At 45.0% G+C, this 25,025-nt stretch overlaps 1 protein-coding gene and 2 long non-coding RNA genes across 5 annotated transcripts; 1 reads left to right on the forward strand and 2 right to left on the reverse strand.

Annotated features, from left to right (window-relative positions):
* Window positions 1-7,233: 7,233 nt before the first annotated feature.
* Window positions 7,234-8,515, reverse strand: LOC307205233 (uncharacterized protein; the record flags this gene model as incomplete). Its single annotated transcript, XM_079957429.1, has 1 exon — window positions 7,234-8,515. The coding sequence occupies exon 1, from the start codon at window positions 8,434-8,436 to the stop codon at window positions 7,234-7,236; it is 1,203 nt and encodes a 400-aa protein (XP_079813555.1). The 5' UTR covers window positions 8,437-8,515.
* Window positions 8,516-9,630: 1,115 nt separating this feature from the next.
* On the reverse strand, window positions 9,631-19,476 carry LOC307205891. 3 transcript variants are annotated; one of them, XR_013834161.1, is made up of 4 exons: window positions 19,297-19,476; window positions 11,635-11,777; window positions 10,422-10,517; window positions 9,631-9,672 (listed from the first exon to the last, which is right to left on the reverse strand). It is a non-coding gene; the product is annotated as an uncharacterized lncRNA (long non-coding RNA). The 3 variants fall into 3 exon arrangements; XR_013834162.1 differs by lacking the exon at window positions 19,297-19,476 and adding an exon at window positions 16,078-16,151; XR_013834163.1 differs by lacking the exon at window positions 19,297-19,476 and adding an exon at window positions 13,584-13,597.
* LOC307205911 lies at window positions 13,590-19,560 on the forward strand. Its single transcript, XR_013834184.1, has 3 exons — window positions 13,590-13,815; window positions 15,270-15,436; window positions 19,472-19,560. It is a non-coding gene; the product is annotated as an uncharacterized lncRNA (long non-coding RNA).
* The last annotated feature ends 5,465 nt before the right edge of the window (window positions 19,561-25,025 follow it).

The following is a 25,025-nucleotide window of genomic DNA, read 5'->3' on the forward strand; positions in this document are numbered from 1 at the left end:
TTGCTTGTTTGTATGTTATAGATCCTTAGTCATTTTTGTGTGATATGTTACTTTACCGTAAACAGCACCATGGACCTTTATGAAATATTTAAACCACCCTTCATCAAACAAACAAACAAACAAACAAACAAACAAATAATTAAACAAACACTTCTCCCTGTCTGGAATGACTTACTGAAGCAACAGTTCTTCATTGCCATCTGCAGTTCTGTGTTTTCCCACAATGGGGCAGTCACACACACACACACACACACACACACACACAAATAGAGACACAAACATACACTTGAATGCTTCTCTTTATGTATCTGAAACAACACTACTCAATCCCACTGCCTCCCCCCGGAGGGTGCTATCACCAGAGCCATACCTAGGTTCCCTTGCAACCTCAACAAGGAGGTGTGTTGGTACCCTCCATTCCCCACTGGTCCCTTGTACCCTTGGCAAGGCTCTCTCCATCTTCCTTAATGATTTTTGCACCCCCTGGACCTGTGAGCTTGGTGGGGGCCAACTTAGCCAATCCCTCAGTATGCCCCTAGCTACCAGCTACTCTGGGAACCACCAGTTGGTGAAGAGTTAGAGGAGGGTCAGAACTTTCTTCATTAAGAAGCCTGCCTTCTCCAGTTCTTTGGTTTTCCACATGAGGCAGTGACACACAGAGGGGGTGAGATGGGGGAGATTAATGCCTCTCATTATGTATCTGAAACAACACTACCCAGCGCTACCCAAGCATCTTCATTGTTAGGGGAACACAAAGGTCTGGATAAGTGCCCAAAAAACTTTAGAAGAAAAAGGGGGGACCCAAAGAAAAAACCCAGAAAAAAATACATTAAAAAATGCAGTGAGGATTGCAAATGCCCTGCAGGTGTGAATACTATCAGTTGAAGTGTGAGAGAGAAAATAAATAATGGATAGATGGGAGAAGAAAATGGAATTTCCTGCATGAGATCATAGCTGGCAGGCATCCTGAACAGGAATGATCCACAGAGCAAGTTTTTGTTGCTGTTCCTACCAGGGATGGAGGACATTTTTTGAAGCAACCAGGTCAAGTCTGTCAGTCCTGGGTATGTACAGTGGTACCTCGGGTTAAGTACTTAATTCATCCCGGAGGTCCGTACTTAACCTGAAACTGTTCTTAACCTGAAGCACCACTTTAGCTAATGGGGCCTCCCGCTGCTGCTGCACTGCCAGAGCACGATTTCTGTTCTCATCCTGAAGCAAAGTTCTTCACCTGAAGCGCTATTTCTGGGTTAGTGGAGTCTGTAACCTGAAGTGTATGTAACCTGAAGCGTATGTAACCTGAGGTACCACTGTACATGGATCAGAAGCTTCATGTTAACTGGGTTCAACACTTTTCTGAGGCCCCATCCTGAGAGCAGTAGCATGTTCAGAGTGATGAGAGTTATTAGGAGGCCTCTGTTCGCCTCACGGAACTATGATTCCCAGAGCTCCTGGGAAGATGGATTGATAGTTAAACCACTCTGCCAATGCTAGTCCTATGAGGGGAGCAGGGATCTCCCAATGGCAAACTGCGGCTCCCAATAGTCTTTGGTGGAAGGCATGACTGTTTAAAGTGGTATGATACAGTGCAGATGGGCACCTGAATTTTAGGAATGGAGATTCATTTCAAACAACTGCCTGCGGAAATGCATGTTTTACACAGAAATTGTGGCAAAAATGCTTATTATGGGCGCTGGGAATGTGTACAAAAGCATACAAAAATGAGTATTTTAGGGTAAGGTGCATACAGTTGAAATGAATGTTTATATATACAGAAAGTGAGATTGATTGAGTGATTGGATGGAATGGTTTATGAGTAAACATATCTGAAATTAACATTTCCTGTTATTCTGCTCTTTGTACAGAGATTTGCATAAAGAGTTAATCTTCCCCCGTAATGATTTCATCTGGAACATACATCTATGGAAAGCTGTCTGGTTTTCATAAACTCGAATTGGATAATTAATTTATTTCGACAGCCGTCTGTCACAGTAACTTGAGTGTCCTGGATTCCTAAAGAGGGTTGCTAGCAGCAGGTTTTAATTTAAGTACTATTACTGTGTGAAATGTTGTCTCCTTGGCCACACCTATCAAATAGCATGATTACTTAAATCAGGAGTGAGGAATTGGATCCATCCTTCAGGCCGGAGCCTTAATCCCCCTGTCCATGCAGGCCAACTTTAGCAGGTGGGTGTGGCTGCTGCCATGAAGCTACAGGGGCTATCACTCAAGGTTAGACCATTTGCTTTTAATGCAGAACATCCTGGGTTCAGTTCTGGGGAAACAGTTCTGTCTGCAAACCTGAAAAACTAGACCATGAGGACAATACTGAGGTAGATGGACCAAGGGTGTGACTCAGTATAATACAGCTTCTTTTGTTCAAAAAGCCTTGCTGTTGGTGCCAATCAACCAGTCAGCAGTTACAGAGTAGGGCTGCCATATTTTGAAGAGCAAAAAAAGAGGACACATCTGCCAACTTCTGCTTTGAACTATGGATCGCTGTGATGACTTTCATTTTAAATACCCCTACTGTCAGGGAATGGGCTGAAGAGGGGGGCTGGGAATTGTCCCCTCAGCTTCTTTCAGGAGAGGAAGGTGAGTGGGAAGATTCACACACACCCCTTTCTCCATCAGCTTCAAGAGGAGAAGGAGACAGGGTTGGTTTACAACTGTATGAAGAACTGCCAAGCAGGGTTGTCTTAAGCATATGCACCACCGGGGTGCAAAGATCCCCTCGGCACCACTGCCCCAGGTTGCCCAGTCCCAGGTGCTCAGGAGAGTGGAGCTGGTCAGCCTCCTCAGCATCTCACTGGCTTGGTAGCCTCCAAACTTGCAGTGCAGAGCCGGCCGCAGCAGAAGAGTCGGCTACAGAGCTCTGACCAACAGGTGGGCTCTTCCCCGGACTCAACTCTCGGACCCCGGATTCTCGGCTTGGCACCCCAAGAGCCTGGTGCCCGGGTGCCCCACACCCCTAGCGCCTATGGGTAAGACTGCCCTGCTACCAAGCTACGAGATAGTGAGAGTGAGGGGGAAAGTTGGAAAGCAGCCAGCAGACACATCCTTAGAGAGTTTGGGAACTCCTCCATCTCCAAGGACTCACCGATCACTCAGAACTCAAGAACAAAGGACGCTGTGGAGTTTGCATCCTGTGGCGTCCCATAGAATCACAGACTGTTGTTGGAGAAGGAAAGGGAGGGGCTCAGAGTGAGCAACATCCTAATGGCGTTCTTTGTTCTGATCCACAGTTACTGAATGAAACCATAAATACAAACTTCCTTGTTCCTTTTTTGATCCTGGAGGCTGCTGGGATGAGGAGAAAATCCCTCAAGCCTGACACCTACTACAGTGATACCTCAGGTTACAAATGCTTCAGGTTACAGACGCTTCAGGTTACAGACTCTGCTAACCCAGATATAGTACCTCGGGTTAAGAACTTTGCTTCAGGTTGAGAACAGAAATTGTGTGGCTGCAGCACAGTGGCAGTGGGAGGCCCCATTAACTAAAGTGGTACCTCAGGTTAAGAACAGTTTCAGGTTAAGAACGGACCTCCAGAACGAATTAAGTTCTTAACCTGAGGTACCACTGTATATGTAGGCTATAGAAGCTGTGATATATTGGAAGTAGCAATGTTATTAACTTCAAAGAGCCTGCCAGAGTAGAGTCGCAGGTGCCACAACTACAAATGTTCATGTGACCACGACACTGGCCTACAGCCGCCGCTCTCATTGGCCCCGTTCCATTCATGAAAAATGGTCAGGGGTAGAAGCATGACACATGGGGCTTTTACAATTGTTTTTATTTTAAAAAATCTTGGGTTACTATAAACCAAGCAAACAAACCAGAAACCCCGGACATTTTGCCAATTTTTTTAAAAATCTGCCTGGACAGAAATTTTAATCCTGAAATGCAGTGGTACCTCAGGTTAAGTACTTAATTCGTTCCGGAGTTCCATTCTTAACCTGAAACTGTTCTTAACCTTTAGCTAATGGGGCCTCCTGCTGCTGTCGCGCTGCCGGAGCATGATTTCTGTTCTCATCCTGAAGAAAAGTTCTTAACCTGAAGCACTATTTCTGGGTTAGCGGAGTCTATAACCTGAAGCGTATGTAACCTGAGGTACCACTGTAGAGGACGTGTCCGGGGGAAACAGGATAGGTGGCAGCTCTTTGAAGTCCATTTGCAGGTGTGGTTTTGATTCAAATAGCAGCTGCAAATGGACATTTCTCCCCGCTGCAAAGAGTGCGCAGAGAGGGCTAAATTTTCAGACTTGACTTGAATCTATACTGTGGATGCAACTGAACAGTGGTTTTTATTGACTGTGCTGATGAGCTGATCAGCAATGGCTGCAAACTCCAATTGACTGCAGTAGTAAGTGCCCAGGAGCTTGCTGTTGACACTGGTCATCTGGTTGGTGCTGTCAGAGAGCCCTGCTTTTGAAGCAACCTCAGGGAGCTCATGTGAAGGCTCCTGATTATTCCTAGGCAACCATGTATTTGCCTGTGCCACCTCTGACATCATATATGAAGGCAGGTGTGGGTGTGGCTTAGAGATAATCATCATAATATTTTATACCCCGCTCATCTGGCTGGGTTTCCCCAGCCACCCTGGGCGGCTTCCAGCAGAACATTAAAATACAATGATTCATCAAATATTAAAAGCTTTCTTAAACAGGGCTGCCTTCAGATGTCTTCTAAAAGTCAGATAGGTAAAGGTACCCCTGCCCGTACGGGCCAGTCGTGTCTGACTCTAGGGTTGCGCGCTCATCTGGCTCAAGAGGCCGGGAGCCAGCGCTGTCCGGAGACACTTCCGGGTCACGTGGCCAGCGTGACTAAACGGCATCTGGCGAGCCAGCACCAGCGCCACACACGGAAACGCCGTTTACCTTCCCACTATAAAGTGGTACCTATTTATCTACTTGCACTTAGGGGTGCTTTCGAACTGCTAGGTGGGCAGGAGCTGGGACTGAACGATGGGAGCTCACCCCGCCGCAGGGATTCGAACTGCCGACCTTGCGATCAGCAAGTCCTAGGCACTGAGGTTTTACCCACAGCGCCACCCGCGTCCCTAAGTCAGATAGTTGTTTATTTATTTGACATCTGATGAGAGGGCATTCCACAGGGTGGGCTCCACTACCGAGAATGCCCTCTGCCTGGTTCCCTGTAAGTACACTTCTCGCAGGGAGGGAACCGCCAGAAGGCCCTAGGAGCTGGACCTCGGTGTCTGGGTAGAACGATGGGGGTGGAAACACTCCTTCAGGTATACTGAGCTGAGGCTGTTTAGGGCTTTAAAGGTCAGCACCAACACTTTGAATTGTGCCCAGAAATGTACTTGGTGCCAATGTAGGTCTTTCAAGACCGGTGTTATGTGGTTTCAGCGGCCACTCCCAGTCACCAGTCTAGCTGCCGTATTCTGGATTAATTGTAGTTTCCAGGTCACCTTCAAAGGTAGCCCCATGTAGACAGATGAAGATGATAGACTATATGGGACTGGCAGAAATGACCGGCAGAATCTGAGACCAGGGAAAAGAGACGGTGGAGGAAGATTGGAAGAAATTCAAAGACTATCTGCAGAGGCATTATAAAATTAATGGACATTAGTGTGATGTTGGATAAAAATTAAGTGGTTACCAGCTGTAATGTAGAGGTTGAACAATAAGTTATGATAATTTATAACAAGTTATAATAAGGATTTGCTGAATTAAGAATTTGAACGGGAATACAAAAGGGGGAGGTGAGAGGAGGTCTGGGAAATAAGTTAATGGAAATGAGTAAGGGAAATTACATTTGTTTTAACTGTTCTTTTTTGCTTTTGTATTTTTGTGTTTTTATTATTTCTTTTTTGTGTATGTTTATTTTTTGTATTAATTGGAAACTTTAATAAATATCATTAAAAAAAACAAAAACAAAGGTAGCCCCATGTAGAGTGCATTGCAGTAGTCCAAGCGGGAGATAACCAGAGCATGCACCACTCTGGCGAGACAGTCCGTGGGCAGGTAGGGGCTCATCCTGTGTAGCAGATGGAGCTGGTAAGCTGCCCTTCCCCACAGGCCAAACTGGGACCTATACCACATCCAACCTATACATCCGGGGGGAATTTTCCAAAGGCAGTGCTTTGTCCTGGATGTTAGGCAAATCAATCCAAAAATCACTGGTTTGGGGTGTCCTTGTTTTTACTTTTTGAAATATGTCAACACTAATATACTGTTAGGTGGCTGACTGTGGCTAGGGCAATATCTGAAGAGCCATTTTTGTCGTAGGCAGTTGTGCTGACACAGGAAATATGCGCTACAGTCTCAGGAGTCAACCATCTCCTTTTGCTGAATGTGCCGGATAGGTGAAAGGCTCATAGTCATAATTAACCAACTAAAGCTCTATTGCCATATAGTGAGATCCAGAGAGGGCATCAACTAAATAATGTGTTCATTGAGAAATTGAGTCTTTTTGTGACATCCTGGAGTAATAAGATACAGGATAATGTAAGCCCATTTGTGCCTGTTAGAACCTTGTGATAGTAATCTTTAGGATTAATTCTCCTTTGGAAATGTGTTCCTATAAATGTATTCCTATAAATGTTGTTCTAGATAATCCCTTCTACTTTTATTTAATTTTATTTTGCATCTGTTATTATTCAGTCTGTTAGGTTTTATTAAGAATAAATATATGAAATGAAAGAATTTTTCTTGTCACAATGGATATATGTGACTTCCTGGTTCAGAGGTGGGTTCAACAAATGTCAAGAAACAAGAACAGAGGACAGCTGGTCTCTGTGTGCCTTCCCTATGGGCATCCTAGAGGCATCTGATTGGCCACTGAAGGGAACAGGTTGTCCGGACAGTTGGGCCTTTGGTCTGATCCAGCTGGGCTCTTCTTACACAGAAAGAAGGAAAAACTCAATAGTGGTTATTTTAGTTCTCAAGAAAGCTTTATTATCTCCCATGCAGTAGTGGAGACTGAAACAGGAAACTGTAGGGGCATACTGTCAATACCGCTTCAGCATAAATAAACATTTCTTTCTTTCTTGGACAATAAAACACTGAACTTGCAATAACAAACCAACAAAATGAAATGCAGAAGATACAAGCAAGGGATTGTGACTGAGACTGAGGAGAAGGCATGCAACATGCAAAGCTGTTCCACATTAAGGTGGGATTTCACGTCAAGGAGAAATAAACTGGCACTTCGGTCTCATTTTCCTTCTGGAAGGACACATTGTTGAAGCAAAGGACGTAGAAGCCTTTTACTTGTGGCTGGGTGGCCATTGGGAAGATTGCTTGGTCTGGGATAGGCCAGGTGGTAGGCAAACAGGTTGCTTTGTCTGCATGGAGCCCCCACTGGACCCTCCTCCAATGCAGCACCCAGAACCTTGGCCACCTCCTCCACTACTGCCTCCTGATACAATAATAGTCTGACCACCTGAACCACCACCAGAACCTCCTCCAATGCAGCAGCCAGAGCTCTGGCCACCGCCACCACCGCCACTACTTCCACCACATGGGACTATGATGGTCTGGCCACCTGAACCACCACCAGAGCCTCCTCCAATGCAGCCGCCAGAGCTCTGGCCACCTGAACCACCACCAGAGCCTCCTCCAATGCAGCAGCCAGAGCTCTGGCCACCACCGCCGCCGCCACTACTTCCACCACATGGGACTATGATGGTCTGGCCACCAGAGCCACCACCAGAGCCTCCTCCAATGCAGCAGCCAGAGCTCTGGCCACCTGAACCACCACCAGAGCCTCCTCCAATGCAGCAGCCAGAGCTCTGGCCACCACCGCCGCCGCCACTACTTCCACCACATGGGACTATGATGGTCTGGCCACCTGAGCCACCACCAGAGACTCCTCCAATGCAGCAGCCAGAGCTCTGGCCACCTGAACCACCACCAGAGCCTCCTCCAATGTAGCCGCCAGAGCTCTGGCCGCCGCCACTGCCACTACTTCCACCACATGGGACTATGACGGTCTGGCCACCTGAGCCACCGCCACCACCACCAGAGCCTCCTCCAATGCAGCCGCCAGAGCTCTGGCCACCACCACCGCCACTACTTCCACCACATGGGACTATGACGGTCTGGCCACCTGAGCCACCGCCACCACCACCAGAGCCTCCTCCAATGTAGCCGCCAGAGCTCTGCCCGCCGCCACTACTTCCACCACATGGGACTATGATGGTCTGGCCACCACCACCACCACCACCACCAGAGCCTCCTCCAATGCAGCCACCAGAGCTCTGGCCACCTGAACCACCACCACCTCCTCCAATATAGCCGCCAGAGCTCTGGCCGCTGCCACCGCCACTACTTCCACCACATGGGACTATGATGGTCTGGCCACCTGAGCCACCACCAGAACCACCTCCAATGCTGCTGCCAGAGCTCTGGCCACCACAACCAATAGATTGACCACCCATTCCACCACCTCCACCAGACCCTCCTCCCATGCTCTGGCCACCACTGCCCTGGCCACCACTGCCCTGGCCACCCCCTGATCCTATAATCTTAACTCCACCAGAGCTTCCACCTCCTCCTCCTCCCCCTCCACCACCAGATCCTCCACCGATAATCTTAATTCCCCCAGAACTTCCTCCTCCTCCTCCTCCCCCTCCACCACCAGATCCCCCACCTATAATCTTAACTCCACCAGAGCTTCCACCTCCTCCTCCTCCTCCCCCTCCACCACCAGATCCCCCACCTATGATCTTAACTCCACCAGAGCTTCCACCACCTCCTCCTCCTCCCCCTCCACCACCAGATCCCCCACCTATAATCTTAACTCCACCAGAGCTTCCACCTCCTCCTCCTCCACCACCACCAGATCCCCCACCTATAATCTTAACTCCACCAGAGCTTCCACCTCCTCCTCCTCCACCACCACCAGATCCCCCACCTATAATCTTAACTCCACCAGAACTTCCACCTCCACCTCCTCCTCCCCCTCCCCCTCCACCACCAGATCCCCCACCTATAATCTTAACTCCACCAGAGCTTCCACCTCCTCCTCCACCACCAGATCCCCCACCAATAATCTTAACTCCACCAGAGCTTCCACCTCCTCCTCCACCACCACCAGATCCCCCACCTATAACCTTAATTCCACCGGAGCTTCCACCTCCTCCTCCCCCTCCCCCTCCACCGCCAGATCCCCCACCAATAATTTTAACACCTCCTGATCCTCCTCCACCACCACTGCTACCCCCTCCACAGCATATCCCTCCTCCACCACCAGATCCGCCACTCATGTATGGGATCTTCTGCTGGCTCATTCCACCCCCCTGTCCCCCACCAGATCCTCCTCCGATGCAGCATCCTGAAGACTGTCCACCAATGCTGCCTCCTCCACCACTTGATCCTCCTCCACAGCAGCCTTGTCCACCTCCACCTCCTCCTGAGACAATGATGATCTTCTGGCCGCCTCCACCGCCACTGCCTCCTCCACCGCCGCCTCCGCCACAACAGCAACAGCAGCCTGATGATCCTCCTTGGCCTTGATAGGTGATGGAACCTCCTCCACTACTTCCACAGCATGAGCCACCACCTCCACCGCCGCCACCACCTCCTCCTCCACCTCCTCCACAGCTGGAGCCGCCACCCTGCTTCTGCTGCATAGAACTCATCTTCTTATATTGGTGTGTAGGGTGTTCTTTCTCTTGTTTTGTTTCTCTTCTGGTGGTTTAGCTCTGGAAGATAAGTAAGGCAAAATCAGCCTTTCATGCACCAACAACCTTCCAAGGGTTCACATGGCAGTGGGAAGAAGAGTCAGGAGCAAAAGTGGGTGGGGCAGCAAAGGCAAATTTCACCTTTGTGCAGTAGGCTGGTTTCTGCACACACTCCCAAACCACTCCCTGTTCTCCATCCAGGCACACAAGAAGCATCCCCAGAGCTCAAGGAGACATTTCATCCAGACAACAACAGGGAGCATACAATGGAGGTAATGACATCGTAATATGGCAAAGCCAATTGTATTTGCTTGGCTTGTTTTATATACCGAAACCTCAAAGGGGCATGCAAATCCAAACAAAAAGGGATCAGTGCAAGAACTACAATATGAATTCCAGTGTCAAAACCAAACTGCTACTGCAAATTGATTACTGTTTGACTCATTGAAATGAAATGTCTATACAGAGTTATGGTGGCAACCTCTAAATGGAGCGTTGAATTTGGTTTCAGAATCAATTCTGTGGTGCATCTGTGTCTATTTGCTAACCCTATCCATAACTGCTTCTTTGTTTTGCTCTAGAAATATATTATCATATATAAATTTCACTTAAGCAGTCGTTGATTGCATCAAAACCCATTCTCTAAAACATCCTCTTGCACAACCAGAAGCTATCGTTTTATAATTAGTTCATCTTCAATTTTCAACTCCAGCTGAATGACTTAGTTCTGTTATCGGTCCAATGCATGCAAGCATACGGACTAGACTTACCCTCTCCAGCAACAGGAACCAGCCGAGAAGTTGAAAGTGAGTGAATGAAGACATCATTGGGTCCAGATAACTTTTTATACCATCTCAAGGCCTCTCCTACGGGATATGATACACCCCTGGGCATGATGAGTTGCATATTTACTCCCTGCCTAATGACTGGACTTTCTAGTCTTAGATGCATAACAAAGGCAAGAGATTGACGTCTGTCATTGCTATAATTGTTGATAAATAAACATCATTAATTAATCATGAGCTCCACCTAATTCCTTGGCTTAATGCAGCCTGTTTGGGGCAGTGAAAGAGTCCTTGCAGGTGTACCAGAAATGTGTAAACCCAGTCTCCTTATTTCCATAATAACAACAATAATTTTATTACTTAAATGCCACCCATGTGACTAGGTTGCCCCTGTCACTTTGGGCGGCTCCCAACAGAATATTGCTACTAGAATTGAGCAAAATACGGTTTCTCTTTCTCTTTCTTTTTATTTATTTGCCAAAAGATATACAAAAGCTTATATCCAATACACCAGAATAAAAGAAATAATTTTAAAATCTAATCTAAAATAGAACAGGAGCAAAGAAAAGGGAGGGGGGAAGAGAAGGGGCAAGAAAAGAAAGAAAAAGGAAAAAATGGAGAAAAGAAAGGAAATAGAAAAAAGATTTTAAAGTCAGCTAAATTTAATATTCACTCATTGACACCCAACTGTTCTATTTTCTATAAGCCAATATTTTTTGAATCTTCAAATCCAAATATTATAAGTTCATTTTCTCTTTCATGCATAAAGTCCATAAGAAATTTCCAATTCTTAAAGGTAAAGGGACTCCAACCATTAGGTCCAGGGGTTGTGGCGCTCATCTCGCTTTATTGGCCAAGGGAGCCGGCGTACAGCTTCCAGGTCATGTGGCCAGCATGACTAAGCCACTTCTGGCGAACCAGAGCAGCGCACGGAAACACCGTTTCCCTTCCCACCTGAGCGGTACCTATTTATCTACTTGCACTTTGACATGCTTTTGAACTGCTAGGTTAGTAGGAGCTGGGACCAAACAATGGGAGCTCACCCCATTGCGGGGATTCGGACCACTGACCTTCTGATCGGCAAGCCCAAGAGGCTCTGTGGTTTAACCCAGAGTGCCACCCACGTCCCTCCTTCCAATTCTTAATAAAGGTCAATAATGATTTTTTTTCAAATTATGCGTTAACTTTGCCATCTCACCTAAGTCCAATAATTTTATCAGTCGTTCTTCCGTAGTAGGTAGCACTGTGTCTTTCCATCTTTGTGAGTACAACAATCTTGCTCATGTAATCATATATTGGAATAATCTTCCATAAACCTTTCCAATTATGTATCCATTAACCCTAAAAGAAAAAAAGTTCTGGCTTCAGTTGGATATTAATCTTTAAAATCTTCTGTTTCGATGTATGTATTTGTATTTTTAGCCTTTTCATATGTCCACCAAGCACGATCAAATGTTTCCCCATGTTCCTGGCACTTCCAGAAAATACCTGAAACACTTTTGTATATTCTAAACAATTTCTCATGAGTTAAATACAAAGGATGCATCATTTTATAAAAGTTCTCTTTAACATTATAGCACAACGTAATTTTTAACCCTTTAGTCCGCATATACTCCACCAGTTCCATCTGTATATTATAACATAAATATTTTGCCCATTTAATCATACATTCTTTAACTTCTTCTTCTTTGGCTTTGAATTTCAACAAAAGTTTATACATCTTTGTAGCAACATGTTCATCCTCTGCTCTCAGTTGAGTTTCAAAGCCTGTCTTTCCTTGTTCTATATCTATACCAAATGTGTTTTCATCCAATTTAAACCTCTCTGCTAATGGCATATAAGAAAATCACTGAAAATTATAACCTTCCTCTATTAGCTGTTCCCTTCTTTTAATTTTATAGTCTCCTTGATGCAATTTTAAAAATTCTTGGCATGTTGTACATTTCTCTTTGCATTTTATCTCTTTTCTGTAGAAAGTTTCTTGTGATGACATCCATAACGGTGTCTTTGGGCACAATCTAGGCTTGTCACATATAATAAAGTGATTTTTAAAGTCCACTTTAACTTCGTGGTGCCACAAATAGCCACACCATCCATACTTTAGGTCATGTCCCTCTTTTCCAGGACCCTCTTATTTCTCAATCTCATCCAGTCCTGCATCCACACTAAACAATGGGCTAAAAAATAAAGTTTTAGGTTTGGTACACCCAATCCTCCCTTTTCCTTTAAATCTTGTAATATTTTAAAATGTAGTCACCCATCCCCCCCGCTTGCCTTCAAAACCTTGATAAGTCTTTTTGCCATTCTTTGAATGGTACTGTAAGTCATTAGCTGTAATGGAACAAAAAACATCATTCTGGGCAATATATTCATCTTTATCACAAAAATTCTTTTTTTAAAGTATTTTTTATTAAATTTCCATTTAACAAACCAATCAGATCACATTAATTATTCCAAATTATACCAATACATAATAAACTCCAAATATTTAGCCGAATTTTAAATTTTTGTTGGGGGTACCCATGCTTCGAGTTCAGAAAGGGTCTAATCATCTCATATTTCTGCTGCTTTGATGTTCACAAGTCCCATCTTCCCATCTCTTTGTTGTTATCCTTTTTCTTCTTAATAACCTCCGAGTATTTCCACAGGCAAGTTGAATCAAACATTATTTATGTTTCTGTGTGAACTTTGTAATGCTCTCCTGTAATTCATCTCATGCTTTATCACAAAAATTCTACCCACCAAGGACAATATTAATTTCCCCCAACTTAGCATATCTTTTTAATTTCCATCCATGTCTTAACATAATTATTTTGAAACAACATACAATTTATATTTGTCATGGTTATACCTAAATACTTTACTTTTTTCCAATTTGAAGTCTAGTTTTCTCCATTTTGATCTTCTGTTGTCATATGTTTTATTAACATTCTTGGGTTTTTTGATTATTAACCTTAAAACCTGCTAGCAAGCCAAATTCATTTAAATTAGCAGAGTACAATTATTCACACTTTTTTCTTTCTTTCATGAACAGGACTTTGTTACTTAACTGATTTGTATCTATATTTGTTACTTTGCTCATTTGTATCTTTATTCACTTTAAATTCCTTTTCACCTGTTCTTCTAATTGTTTATATACAGTCGTACCTTGGAAGTTGAACGGAATCCATTCCGGAAGTCCGTTTGACTTTCAAAACATTCAAAAACCAAAGCACGGCTTCTGATTGGCTTCAGGTAGCTCCTGCAGCCAATCAGAAGCCATGGAACCCCTGTCGGATGTTTGGCTTCCAAAAATAGTTCGCAAACCAGAACAGTCACTTCCAGGTTTGCAACGTTTGGGAGCCAAAACGTTTGAGAAGTAAGCTGTTCGGAAACCAAGGTAAACAACTGTACATTATAAAATAGAACATATTTTAAAAATAAGTTTTCTGACTTCAAGGGATTTTCTCCTTCCAACCAACACTACCTTCAACTGATAATCAACATGGTTGAACGTTGCCTGATTACAGCTCTGTCAAAACAAATTCAATACCTTGCTATGCAAATACAGTTATTACAATACACAAAGTGCAACAGGCTGAATAATAATGTGTGAACATTTTATTGGTTATTTCCTAACGTATAGGTCTAGTCCAGTATGTGTAACCTATACAGTTCATATATACTGTATTTAACCTATGATAATACATTTCTTCTTTTCTTCCTGTTTCTTTTTGTGAGTTCCTGTATAACACTTCCTTATTGCTGCTTCCTGTAAGTTCCTGTATAACACAATCCTTCAAGAGCCAGTTTGTTGTAGTGGTTAAGAGCGGTAGATTCGTAATCTGGGGAACCGGGTTCACGTCTCTGCTCCTTCACGTCTCTGCTCCTCCACATGCAGCTGCTTGGGCTAGTCACACTTCTCTGAAGTCTCTCAGCCCCACTCACCTCACAGAGTGTTTGATGTGGGGGAGGAAGGGAAAGGAGAATGTTAGCCACTTTGAGACTCCTTCGAGTAGTGATAAAGTCAGATATCAAATCCAAACTACTACTACTACTACTACTATTCTTCTTCTTCTTCTTCTTCTTCTTCTTCTTCTTCTTCTTCTTCTTCTATAAAAATAGAAAAGTCCTCAAGGTAACAAGAACAACACAGCTGATGTAGACTGCTGGCACAAGCTGGCTGGTGCAGGTACAAACTGCTAACTTGGGCAGGACAAGGTTTTCAGATATCTCCCTTGCTTCACCCCCAAAGAGCTTCCTCAGCCCTTATAAAATAGTACAGTGGTGCCCCACAAGACGAACGTCTCGCAAGACGGAAAACCCGCTAGACGAAAGGGTTTTCCGTTTTGGAGGCGCTTCGCAAAATGAATTTCCCTATGGGCTTGCTTCGCAAGACGAAAATGTCTTGCGAGTTCCTGTGGTTTTTTCCCCCTTCCCCCCCTTTCCCTAAGCCTTTAAGCCGCTTATCAGCTGATCCGCTGATAAGCCGCTTAACAGCTGATCGCTAAAAGCCGCTAAACCGCTAATAGCGCTAATCCGCTAAGCTGTTAATGGGCTTGCTTCGCAAGATGAAAAAACCGCTATACGAAGAGCCTCACGGAACGGATTAATTTCGTCTTGCGAGGCACCACTGTACATATTTTAAAAAATAAGTTTTCTGTCTTTAAGGGATTTCTCCCTTCCAACCACCACTACCTTAACCTGATAACCAACATGGTTGAACACTTGGATGTACAATGTACCTGATGTACACTTTCCGGTAAGAAAATGGCTGCAGATATCATCATGAATTTATATTGTGCCATCTATGCACCTTACAACATATCAGAGAACTTGTCCTTGATCTGTCAGACTTATAATCCAGAAATGATCACATGGAAGACAATAGAACAGGGGTGAGGGAATCATCGTTGACTATGGGCCATGCTACTTGGTGCCAATGGGAGTTTGAGTACAGCAATATCTGGAGACTCCAAGATTCCCCACCACTGCAATAGAGAAAGGAAAGAGAAACAGAGGTAGGGATAGATAGAAGAATGTGCATTCCCCGCCGCCTTGAGCTTCATTCCCATAGAAGCTTATTCCATGTTCCCAACATTCCCCTAACTGTTTTCTGTTTTCATATGACATAAAAGGCACTTCCGGAAGTACAGTGGAATATAGCATATGTTTAGTGCTCATTTCCAGTGTCCAGTGGAGAAAAATTATGTTTGCAAATATGGAAATGAGTACTAAACTGTGGATCATGAGACTGAGATCAAACCAAGAACCCCTTGCAGTTTCTATAGCTATATCTGTATATTACTTGACCAAAGGCCAGCCAAGTGCATAGTGGAAACTTTGGAGATGATGGCTGGTATTTCCTTGTAGCCAGACACATTAACTGCTATTAACGGAAAGGGCCCGATCAATCTGCTCTAATTCTTTCCAGGCGATATAATTGACTAATAAGAACCAGCTAAGAATTCATTTCCACAAATTAAAGGAAGAGAGTTCAATTATCTTCACCATCAGTGTTTGTAAAGTACAGCTTGGGACACAGAGAGAAAGAGGTTGATAAAGGTCAGGAGATTAATTAGCCTTATTTTGCCTTTGCTACATGCTGGTGTTTGTTTGTGGATTAGGAAATATAGACCAAGGCATTCTTAGTCAAGCTCACAAGTAGGTGGCTGGGATGGATGGAAGATTGGGGAGAAGATTCCTGTGCAGCTGTTGGGTGTGTGGCCACAGATCAGCTCATAGAATGAGTCATAGAATGAGGGTCATCTAATCCAACCCCTGAAATGCAGGAATCTCAACTAAAGCATCCATGCCAGATGGCTATCCAATCTCTGCTTAAAAACCACTAGTGAAGAACAGGCCACCACCTTCCGATGGAGTCTGTTCCACTGTCCAACAGCTCTTACCACCCAAAAGCCATTTTTGATGTTTAGTCAGAATCACCTTTCTTCTAACTTGAATACTTTGATCTGAGTCCTACCCTCCACAGTAGGAGAAAGCAAGCTTATTCCATCTTCCATGTGCCAGCCCTTGAGATATTTGAAGATGGCTATCAAATCTCCTCTCAGACTCCTCTTTTCCAAGCTAAACATAACCAATTCCTTCAACTGCTCCTCATACTGATTGGTTTTCAGAACCTTTATCATCTTGGTTGCCCTCCCATGCACACAGCCCAGCTCCTCAATATCCTTCTTAAATTGTGGTGCCAAGTACTGAACACAGTTCTCCAAATGGGTTTGAGGATAAAAAAATCAAAATTCCAAGTTCATTACACTCTATTGAGTGTAAAGGAAAAATGTTATCTAGAATGTATGATTTATTACTTGATTGGTACACAAAAGATGAAGAGGTTAAAGAATCGATGATAAAATGGGCAATAGATATTGGGCATAACATTGAGTTGGAAGCTTGGATAAAATTATGGAAGGAAGGTTTGAGATTTAAAGGATGTATGGCATTGAAGGAGAATGTATTAAAAATGATGTATAGATGGCATTTGACGCCAACAAAACTGGCTAAAATGTATAGAAAGAGAGACAGAAAGTGTTGGAAATGTAAGGAAGTAGACGGGGACTACTTTCATATGTGGTGGAACTGTGACAAAGTTAAAAGATTTTGGGAATTAATCTATAACGAACTTAAAAATATATTTAAGTACACTTTTCCCAAAAGACCAGAGGCATTTTTGCTAGGTCTAGTGGGAAGAGAGATTAAAATAAAAGATCAGAATTTGTTTATGTATGCCACAGTTGCTGTGAGAACCCTACTGGCCCCAAAATGGAAAATGCAAGATTTACCAAACATCCAGGAGCGGCAGGTGAAGATGACAGATTCCGTGGAACTTGCCAAATTCACAGGGAGGATCTGGGACCAAGAAGACCAGAGATACAATAACAACTGGAGTAAATTTCTTGAATATTTTAAGGAGAACTGTAAAAGCTTAAAGACACTAGCAGGACTGGAATAATACCTTCAATGTAAAATAGTAGAGTTATGACAATAATATATGCAATAAGTATGTGATGTATATACCAGCTGCTGGGAGGGAAGTCAAAGGGATTATACTGTGATAATATGGATTGTTGGGGAAAGGATTATATGAAGAAAATAAGAAAAAATCATTTTTAAAAAAGAAAACAAGGCAGAATTGAGTGGGACAACGACTTCCCTTGATCTCGACACTATATTTTTCTTAATGCAGCCTAGAATAGCATTAGCTTTTCTTTTTGCTGCTACTTCACACTGTTGACTCCCCTGAAGCTTGTGGCCTACTAAGATCCCTTAGCAATCTAGTTGTCCCCCATTTTATATTTGTGCAGCTGGTTCTTCCTGCCTAGGTGAAGAACCTGACATTTGCCCCATTGAAATTCATTTTTGTTAGTTTGCGCCCAGTTCTCCAATCTGTTAAGGTCAACTTAAATTCTGATTCTGCCTTTTCAGGCATTGGCTACACTTGGGTGTCATTTGCAAATTTGATGAGTATTCCGTCAGTTTCTTCATCTTACAGTGGTGCCCCGCAAGACGAATGCCTCGCAAGACGGAAAACTCACTAGACAAAAGAGTTTTCCGTTTTGGAGGTGCTTCGCAAAACGAATTTCCTATGGGCTTGCTTTGCAAGACGAAAATGTCTTGCGAGTTCCTGCGGGTTTTTTCCCCTCCCCCCCCCCCTTTTCTAAGTCGCTAAGCCACTTATCCGATAAGCTTCTAAAGGTAAAGGCAAAGGTACCCCTGCCCGTACGGGCCAGTCTTGACAGACTCTGGGGTTGTGCGCCCATCTCACTTAAGAGGCCAGGGGCCAGCGCTGTCCGGAGACACTTCCGGGTCACGTGGCCAGCGTGACAAAGCTGCATCTGGCGAGCCAGAGCCGCACACGGAAACGCCGTTTACCTTCCCGCTGGTAAGCGGTCCCTATTTATCTACTTGCACCCGGAGGTGCTTTCGAACTGCTAGGTTGGCAGGCGCTGGGACCGAGCAGCGGGAGCGCACCCCGCCGCAGGGATTCGAACCGCCGACCTTTCGATCGGCAAGTCCTAGGCGCTGAGGCTTTAACCCACAGCGCCACCTGCGTCCCTATCCGATAAGCTTCTAAAAGCCGTTAAAACCCGCTATACCGCTAATAGCGCTAATCCGCTAAGCCGTCAATGGGCTTGCTTCGCAAGACGGAAAAAAAAACCGCTAGACGAAGAGACTCGCGGAACGGATTCTTTTCGTCTTGCGAGGCACCACTGTAGTTATTTATGAAGATACTGAACAACTATGGGCCCAGGACAGAACACTGTGGCACCCCACTTGTCACTTTTTTCCAGGATGGTGAGGAATCATTAGAGAGCACTATTTGAGTTTGGTCAATTAATAGCTGGAAATCCAGCTAACAATAACTTTGTCCAGCCCACATTTTAATGGCTTCTCAGCAAGAATATAATGTAGCACTTTGTCAAAAGCCTTACAGTGGTACCTCATGTTAAGAACTTAATTCATTCTGGAGGTCCGTTCTTAACCTGAAACTGTTCTTAACCTGAGGTACCACTTTAGCCAATGGGGTGTTCCGCTGCCGCCGCACGATTTCTGTTCTCATCCCGAAGCTAAGTTTTTAACCCGAGGTACTATTTCTTGGTTAGTGGAGTCTGTAACCTGAAGCGTCTGTGACCTGAAGCGCCTGTAACCTAAGGTACCACTGTACTGAAATGAAGATAAACTATGTCAACAGCCACTTTGTCAGGTATCTGAAGAAGTGTGCCTGCACACAAAAGCTTATACCCAGAACAAACTTAGCTGGTCTCTAAGTTGCTACTGGACAATTATTTATTTATTTATTTATTTTAAAAAAATATTTATTTATTTATTATTTTGACTGCGACAGACCAACACGGCTACCTACCTGAATCTATGTCAACAGCATTACTGATCCACTAAGTTTTTAACTCTATTCAAAAAGTAAATAAGTTTCGTCTGGCATTAACTGTTTCTGAGAAATGTATGTTGGGTCTTAGTAATCACAACATCCTTTTCTGAGTGCTAACAGACCAACCATTTAATTATATGTTCTATGTCAGGGACATGGCTGAATTGAATGCCTGGGAAGAGTCCTACATTGGAGATGAAGGATTGCTAGTACAAAGATCATCAGAGTCTGACCCTGGAGACGAAAAAATGCAGACAGAGCAGGTGTGGGTGAGCTCAGCCCCCGTTCACCAAGTTCCCTGACTCAGCTCGAGCAGCAGACTTGGACAGCTCACAAGAAGAGGGGGGAGAGTTAGAAGGCAATGAGGGGGTTGCTATGCAACCAGCAGAGAAACAGTGTGCAGAGGGTTCTTCTTTTGAAAGCAGGGAGGGGGAGGGAATTCCAATCTCCTTCTCCCCGAACCAGAAGAGCTGAAAGGGTTAAAATGCAATGAAAGAGGAAGGGCTGGACACCTTTTTTGCTGTGATAGGGGCGGAGACTCAGAGCGACCAACACGTATCAAAATGTGGCAGCTTGGGAGCCATGCTTTGGATGTAATTTATAAATAAACTTACTATAAAACTGCCAGAGAGTCGTTAATTCTTATCAGGGCTTGCTTGCCTGCCTGAGATCATTACATTCTAGGACCTTTCCTGATATCAACGTCAACATGTTACCTGGGTCTTCTCCCTCCCTGCTCAGATTTTAGTTTAAAGCAGTCCTGATCAAATTGCTAGAGCATATAGATAAAAGCCATACATCAGTAACTTCCTCAGCACCTTAGAGGGGAAAGACACTCATTTCCATAAAACAGGGGGAAGTGTGTGAGCATGCAAAAGGTAAACTCTCTGTACCATTTTAAAAAAAATCATTTTGTATTTATATCCCACCTTTCTCTCAAAGGAGACACACATGGTTGGGGGGCTGCATCTGGGGCCCCAAACATTTTTTATCCTGTTTTATTTTCCCCTGAGAACATGCTGTTTTTTGTGGTGGCACTGGGGGATATATATATATACAGTGGGGAACCTGTGGCTCTCCAGATGCTGTTAGACTACAAATCCCATCACTCATAGCCATCGGCCATGCTGATGGGAACTGATGGGAGCTGGAATCCATCAATACCTGAAGGTCTATAGCAGCGGTTCTCAAGTTGTGGGTCCCCAGATGTTGTTGGACTACAACTCCCATCATCCCTGAGCTCTGGCCTTGATAGCTAGGGGTGATGGGAGTTGTAGTTCAACAACATCTGGGGACCCACAGCTTGAGAAAGGCTGGTTTATAGGCTTAAGATGGTGAACTCACGGCTCTCTAGTTATTTATTGGACTCCAGTTCCCATCAGCCCCATTCCAGCATGGCCAGTGGTCAAGGGTGATGGGAGTTGGAGACTGACAACAGCTGGAGAGCTTCAGCTACATCCCTAATGTAGAGGAATGTGCATGAATATTAAGATGCCACAAAGCGGCTCCATGCAAACTGCCCATAGTTACACACCCTGCAGCAGCTGCTGTTTATTTACCATTACCTGTTACAGGGCAGTGATGTAACAAAGTTCATTTCAGGCAAGCAGGCGAGACAGGAAACCATCTGACTCATACAGTTGGCTGCAGACGCCTTTGTCAGTTTTCTTTAGCTGAAGCAGAAGAAAGGTTTCAGTTACTGAGCACAACGTAAGAACACTGGAAGAGACTAGCTAAATTAGCAGGAATGGTCCATGTCTCTCAGCATCCAGGTTCTCACAGTGGCCAATCAGATTCCTCTAGGGAGGCACCCTCATTTCTATTTCCCCCCTAATTAGCACTGAAAAGCGAGCAGTCAATAAAAGTTGAGCCAGTGTGGTGTAGTGGTTAAGAGCAGTGGACTGGTAATCTGGTGAACCGGGTTCGCTTCCCCACTCCTCCACATGCAGCTGCTGGGTGACCTTGAGCTAGTCACACTTCTCTGAAGTCTCTCAGCCTCACTCACCTCACAGAGTGTTTGTTGTGGGGGAGGAAGGAAAAAGGAGATTGTTAGCCGCTTTGAGACTCCTTAAGGGGAGTGAAAGGTGGGATATCAAGTCCAATTACTTACCATGGTCAACAGCTATTGAAAAACCATGAATTAGTCTAATCCTATTTTAAAGCCATTTAAGGTTGGTCTATGGGATCATGAAGAGTCGGACACGACTAAACAACAGCAAGAAGGTAAATTCATTAGCATGCCTTGGCCCAGCAGATTTCATAAGTGAAGGTTGGTGCTTATGGTGATAATGATCATTAATTACCCGCCTTTCAAACCAAAGTCACATGGCAGGTTACAACAATTAAGGCACAATGTCAAGAACAGATAAAAACAACTTAGAATCATCTAAATAAGGTGGATCCTAAAAAAATATGCATATTGCATGTCAAGAAGGCTCTTTGCCTTGTTGTCTGTAACTTCACCTCTCGCAGTGAGAGAACCACCAGGAGGTCCTCAGCTCTAGATCTCAGTGTCCATTCTACGGTTTTTGTTATACCATGAGCCCCATTCATTTGGCTAATCGTTTAGCTAAAAGGATTCAATTTCCTTGCATTTGTGATGCTAGCCCCCTAGTGCACAACAGTTGTTATTTAATTGCCCAAGCATTTTATGGAGGCACAGGGAGAGTTCTCATCCAGAGCAGTTAGGAAAGAACACTACATATAAGCATACAGATCCTTGTATTTGGCAGAACCAGTATGACCATTTATCCATCTCAGTATTTTGCATGTGTCTCATCCCAGGTTTATGTGCAATCTGAACTGTGGGCAACTACTAGCAGAGTCAGCAAGGTTTGTGAATGTGGTGAAAGGAAGCAGATAATTTAATAGAATGGAATGTGTATCAAGATTCTGCATTTAAAGTGTACAGGCACATAAAGCATAGACAGACATATTCATTTTAATAATCAAGGAAAAGAATTCCACTAGCAGCAGAATGGTTTCTCTCTCCTTCCACATAGCTACTCCACCAAGAGCCAGTGTGGTGTAGCAGTTGCGTGTCGAGGTCCCCAAGCCACCCCCCAAATAACTCTCAACGCACACTTAATTTTTGTTTAAGGTTTTTGGCATAATTTTGGCCACAGCTTTATTTAAATACAAAACTGTGAGTGGTTGTTTAGGCATTGGTTAAGACTATCTGTCCCCCCGCCTGGGGACAGAACTGACTTCAGGGCACCACTGAAAGACAGTGCGGGGGAAAGCAAGTCGGGGAAGAATTGGAGCTGAGACACAGACCCTCAACTCTCACCCGCCTGCTCCCCGAAGGCTTGCCGGCCCTAGTCCCATTCCAGGGATTGGACGAAAAGATGGCAAGCCCCAGGATTCCTTTAACGGAATTCCCTTTCCGCAGCAACCATGGAGGGGCAGGCCCAGCCTATCCTAACCCCTCCTCCACCAATTTATAACCAATGCCTAACCGCAACCTTACAAGTTGTGACGATTTGCTACGCAGTAGGCAAAAACCAAATGGCCCAGCCAATCAGCCAGATGGACAAAATTCCTACCAAGCCCCTGCCCCAATGGCAGAAGACCCCATGACAGGCATAGCAAGGTCAATGCAACAACCCCTTACTCAAGGGTGGGTGAGCAGGTGATCCGTTGCATGCAGCAAAGAGAAAGCTCCAGGCTGCATGCAGAGTATTTAAACATTTTACTCCTCCCACCAAAATTGCAACATAACTTTTACCCCAGCAACCCAGTGAACCAATCACTGCCCCAGGCCATCTTTAGAGACCCTGCCTGGTAACAGAGGGGTGGCTCAGCAGACCCCACCGCAACACGTGCTCTCCATGAAGGAGAACACGCTTTAGCATGCCAGACCTGAGAGACCAGGGTTCAAATCCTGCTGTGAGGAGCCAGAGTCAAGCACAGGTCAGCCAAAGAGCCAACAAGGTGTCAGTGAAGTTAACTCTTTATTCAAGAAACCAAAACAGCAGCACAGGCCTAGTGATTCCAACAATTCCAGTAAATCTTGCCCCAATGTGGTAGTTGTGAGGACTGAGGGTCCCTGCGTTCCCACCACTCTCTAGGCTTGCGTACAACCAAACTCTGCCCTTTTCATTTATTTCCATGTTCTACCAGACTGGGGGTGGGGCCAGAGAGAAGGGAGCTGATTGCAGTAGGAAGGGGAGACTGCCTGGATTTTTCAGCAGCCTGTCTCATCAATGCCTCTTGGCCCCTCTCCAGTGTGGTGTAGTGGTTAAGAGTGGTAGACTCGTAATCTGGTGAACGGGTTCGCTTCCCCACTCCTCCACATGCAGCTGCTGGGTGACCTTGGGCTAGTCACCCTTCTTTGAAGTCTCTCAGCCCCACTCACCTCACAGAGTGTTTGTTGTGGGGGGGGGGAGAGGGAAAGGAGATTGCTAGCCGCTTTGAGACTCCTTAGGGTAGTGATAAAGCGGGATATCAAATCCAAACTTCTTCTTCTTCTTCTTCTTCTTCTTCTTCTTCTTCTTCTTCTTCTTCTTCTTCTTCCTAGCCACTTTTTCTGACTCTGAGCCTGGACTGCTCTCTGCCCCAACCTCCTCCTGCTCACTAAACCCTGTTGCCCCTTTAGCTTCCAACACCTCCTCTTCCCAGTCTTCTCCCTGTTCTCCCTCTGACCACTCATGTTAATCCCACCACCAGTCCCCTGGCTCTGAGCTTTCATCCCTTGGGGGTTCCCCAGCTCATACCTTTCACCTTTCCTCTTCATCAAGCCAGTCCATGACACACAGTCATGATGCTCACTGAGTGTGACCTTAGACCAGTTACTGCCTCTTACCCTAATCTATCTTGCAGGGTTGTTGTGTGGATTAAATGAGAAGGGCAAGAGCCATGCATGCCATCTTGAACTCCATGAAGAAGAAGAAAAGCGAGATGTAAATGCAATTAATTAATTAATTGGTTGCTTGATTTATTTAATAAATAAATAAATTTGAAACACCTGAAGTGTGTTGGAGAATGCTCAAGATGGCAGAGAAATACAAGCAGAATGAGTGCATCCCTCCACAACCTGGTACCTTCCAGATACCATTGGACTACAAATGCCATCAGATCCAACCAATTTGGCCAATGGCTAGGGATGCAGGAGCTGTCAACCTGCAGGTTACCAGAAGATGGTTGCCAGAAGCCAGACCATCTTGGTCCAGGAACAGCCATAGCTGTCTTACCTGCCAAAGCTGGTAAAGGGCAATTCTACTTTGATAGTAATAATAATAATAATAATTTATTATTTGTACCCCGCCCATCTGGCTGGGTTTCCCCAGCCACTCTGGGCGGCTTCCAACAGAGATGAAAAATACACTAAAATGTCACATATTAAAAACTTCCCTGAACAGGGCTGCCTTCAGATGTTTTCTGAATGTCAGGTAGTTGTTCATCGCCTTGACATCCGATGGGAGGGCATTCCACAGGGCGGGCGCCACCACCGAGAAGGCCCTCTGCCTGGTTCCCTGCAACTTGGCCTCTCGCAGTGAGGGAACCGCCAGAAGGCCCTCGGAGCTGGACCTCAGTGTCCGGGCAGACTGATAGGAAGTAGAATCCGCATCATTCAGCCCGGACACTGAGATCCAGTGCCAAGGGCCTTCTGGCGGTTCCCTACTGAGAGAAGGGAACCAGACAGGGGGCCTTCTCGGTAGTGGTGCCCGCCCTGTGGGACACCCTCCCATCAGAGGTCAAGGAAA

The sequence above is a fragment of the Podarcis cretensis genome, assembly GCF_951804945.1.
Source record: "Podarcis cretensis genome assembly, chromosome: 16".
NCBI lineage: Eukaryota > Metazoa > Chordata > Lepidosauria > Squamata > Lacertidae > Podarcis > Podarcis cretensis.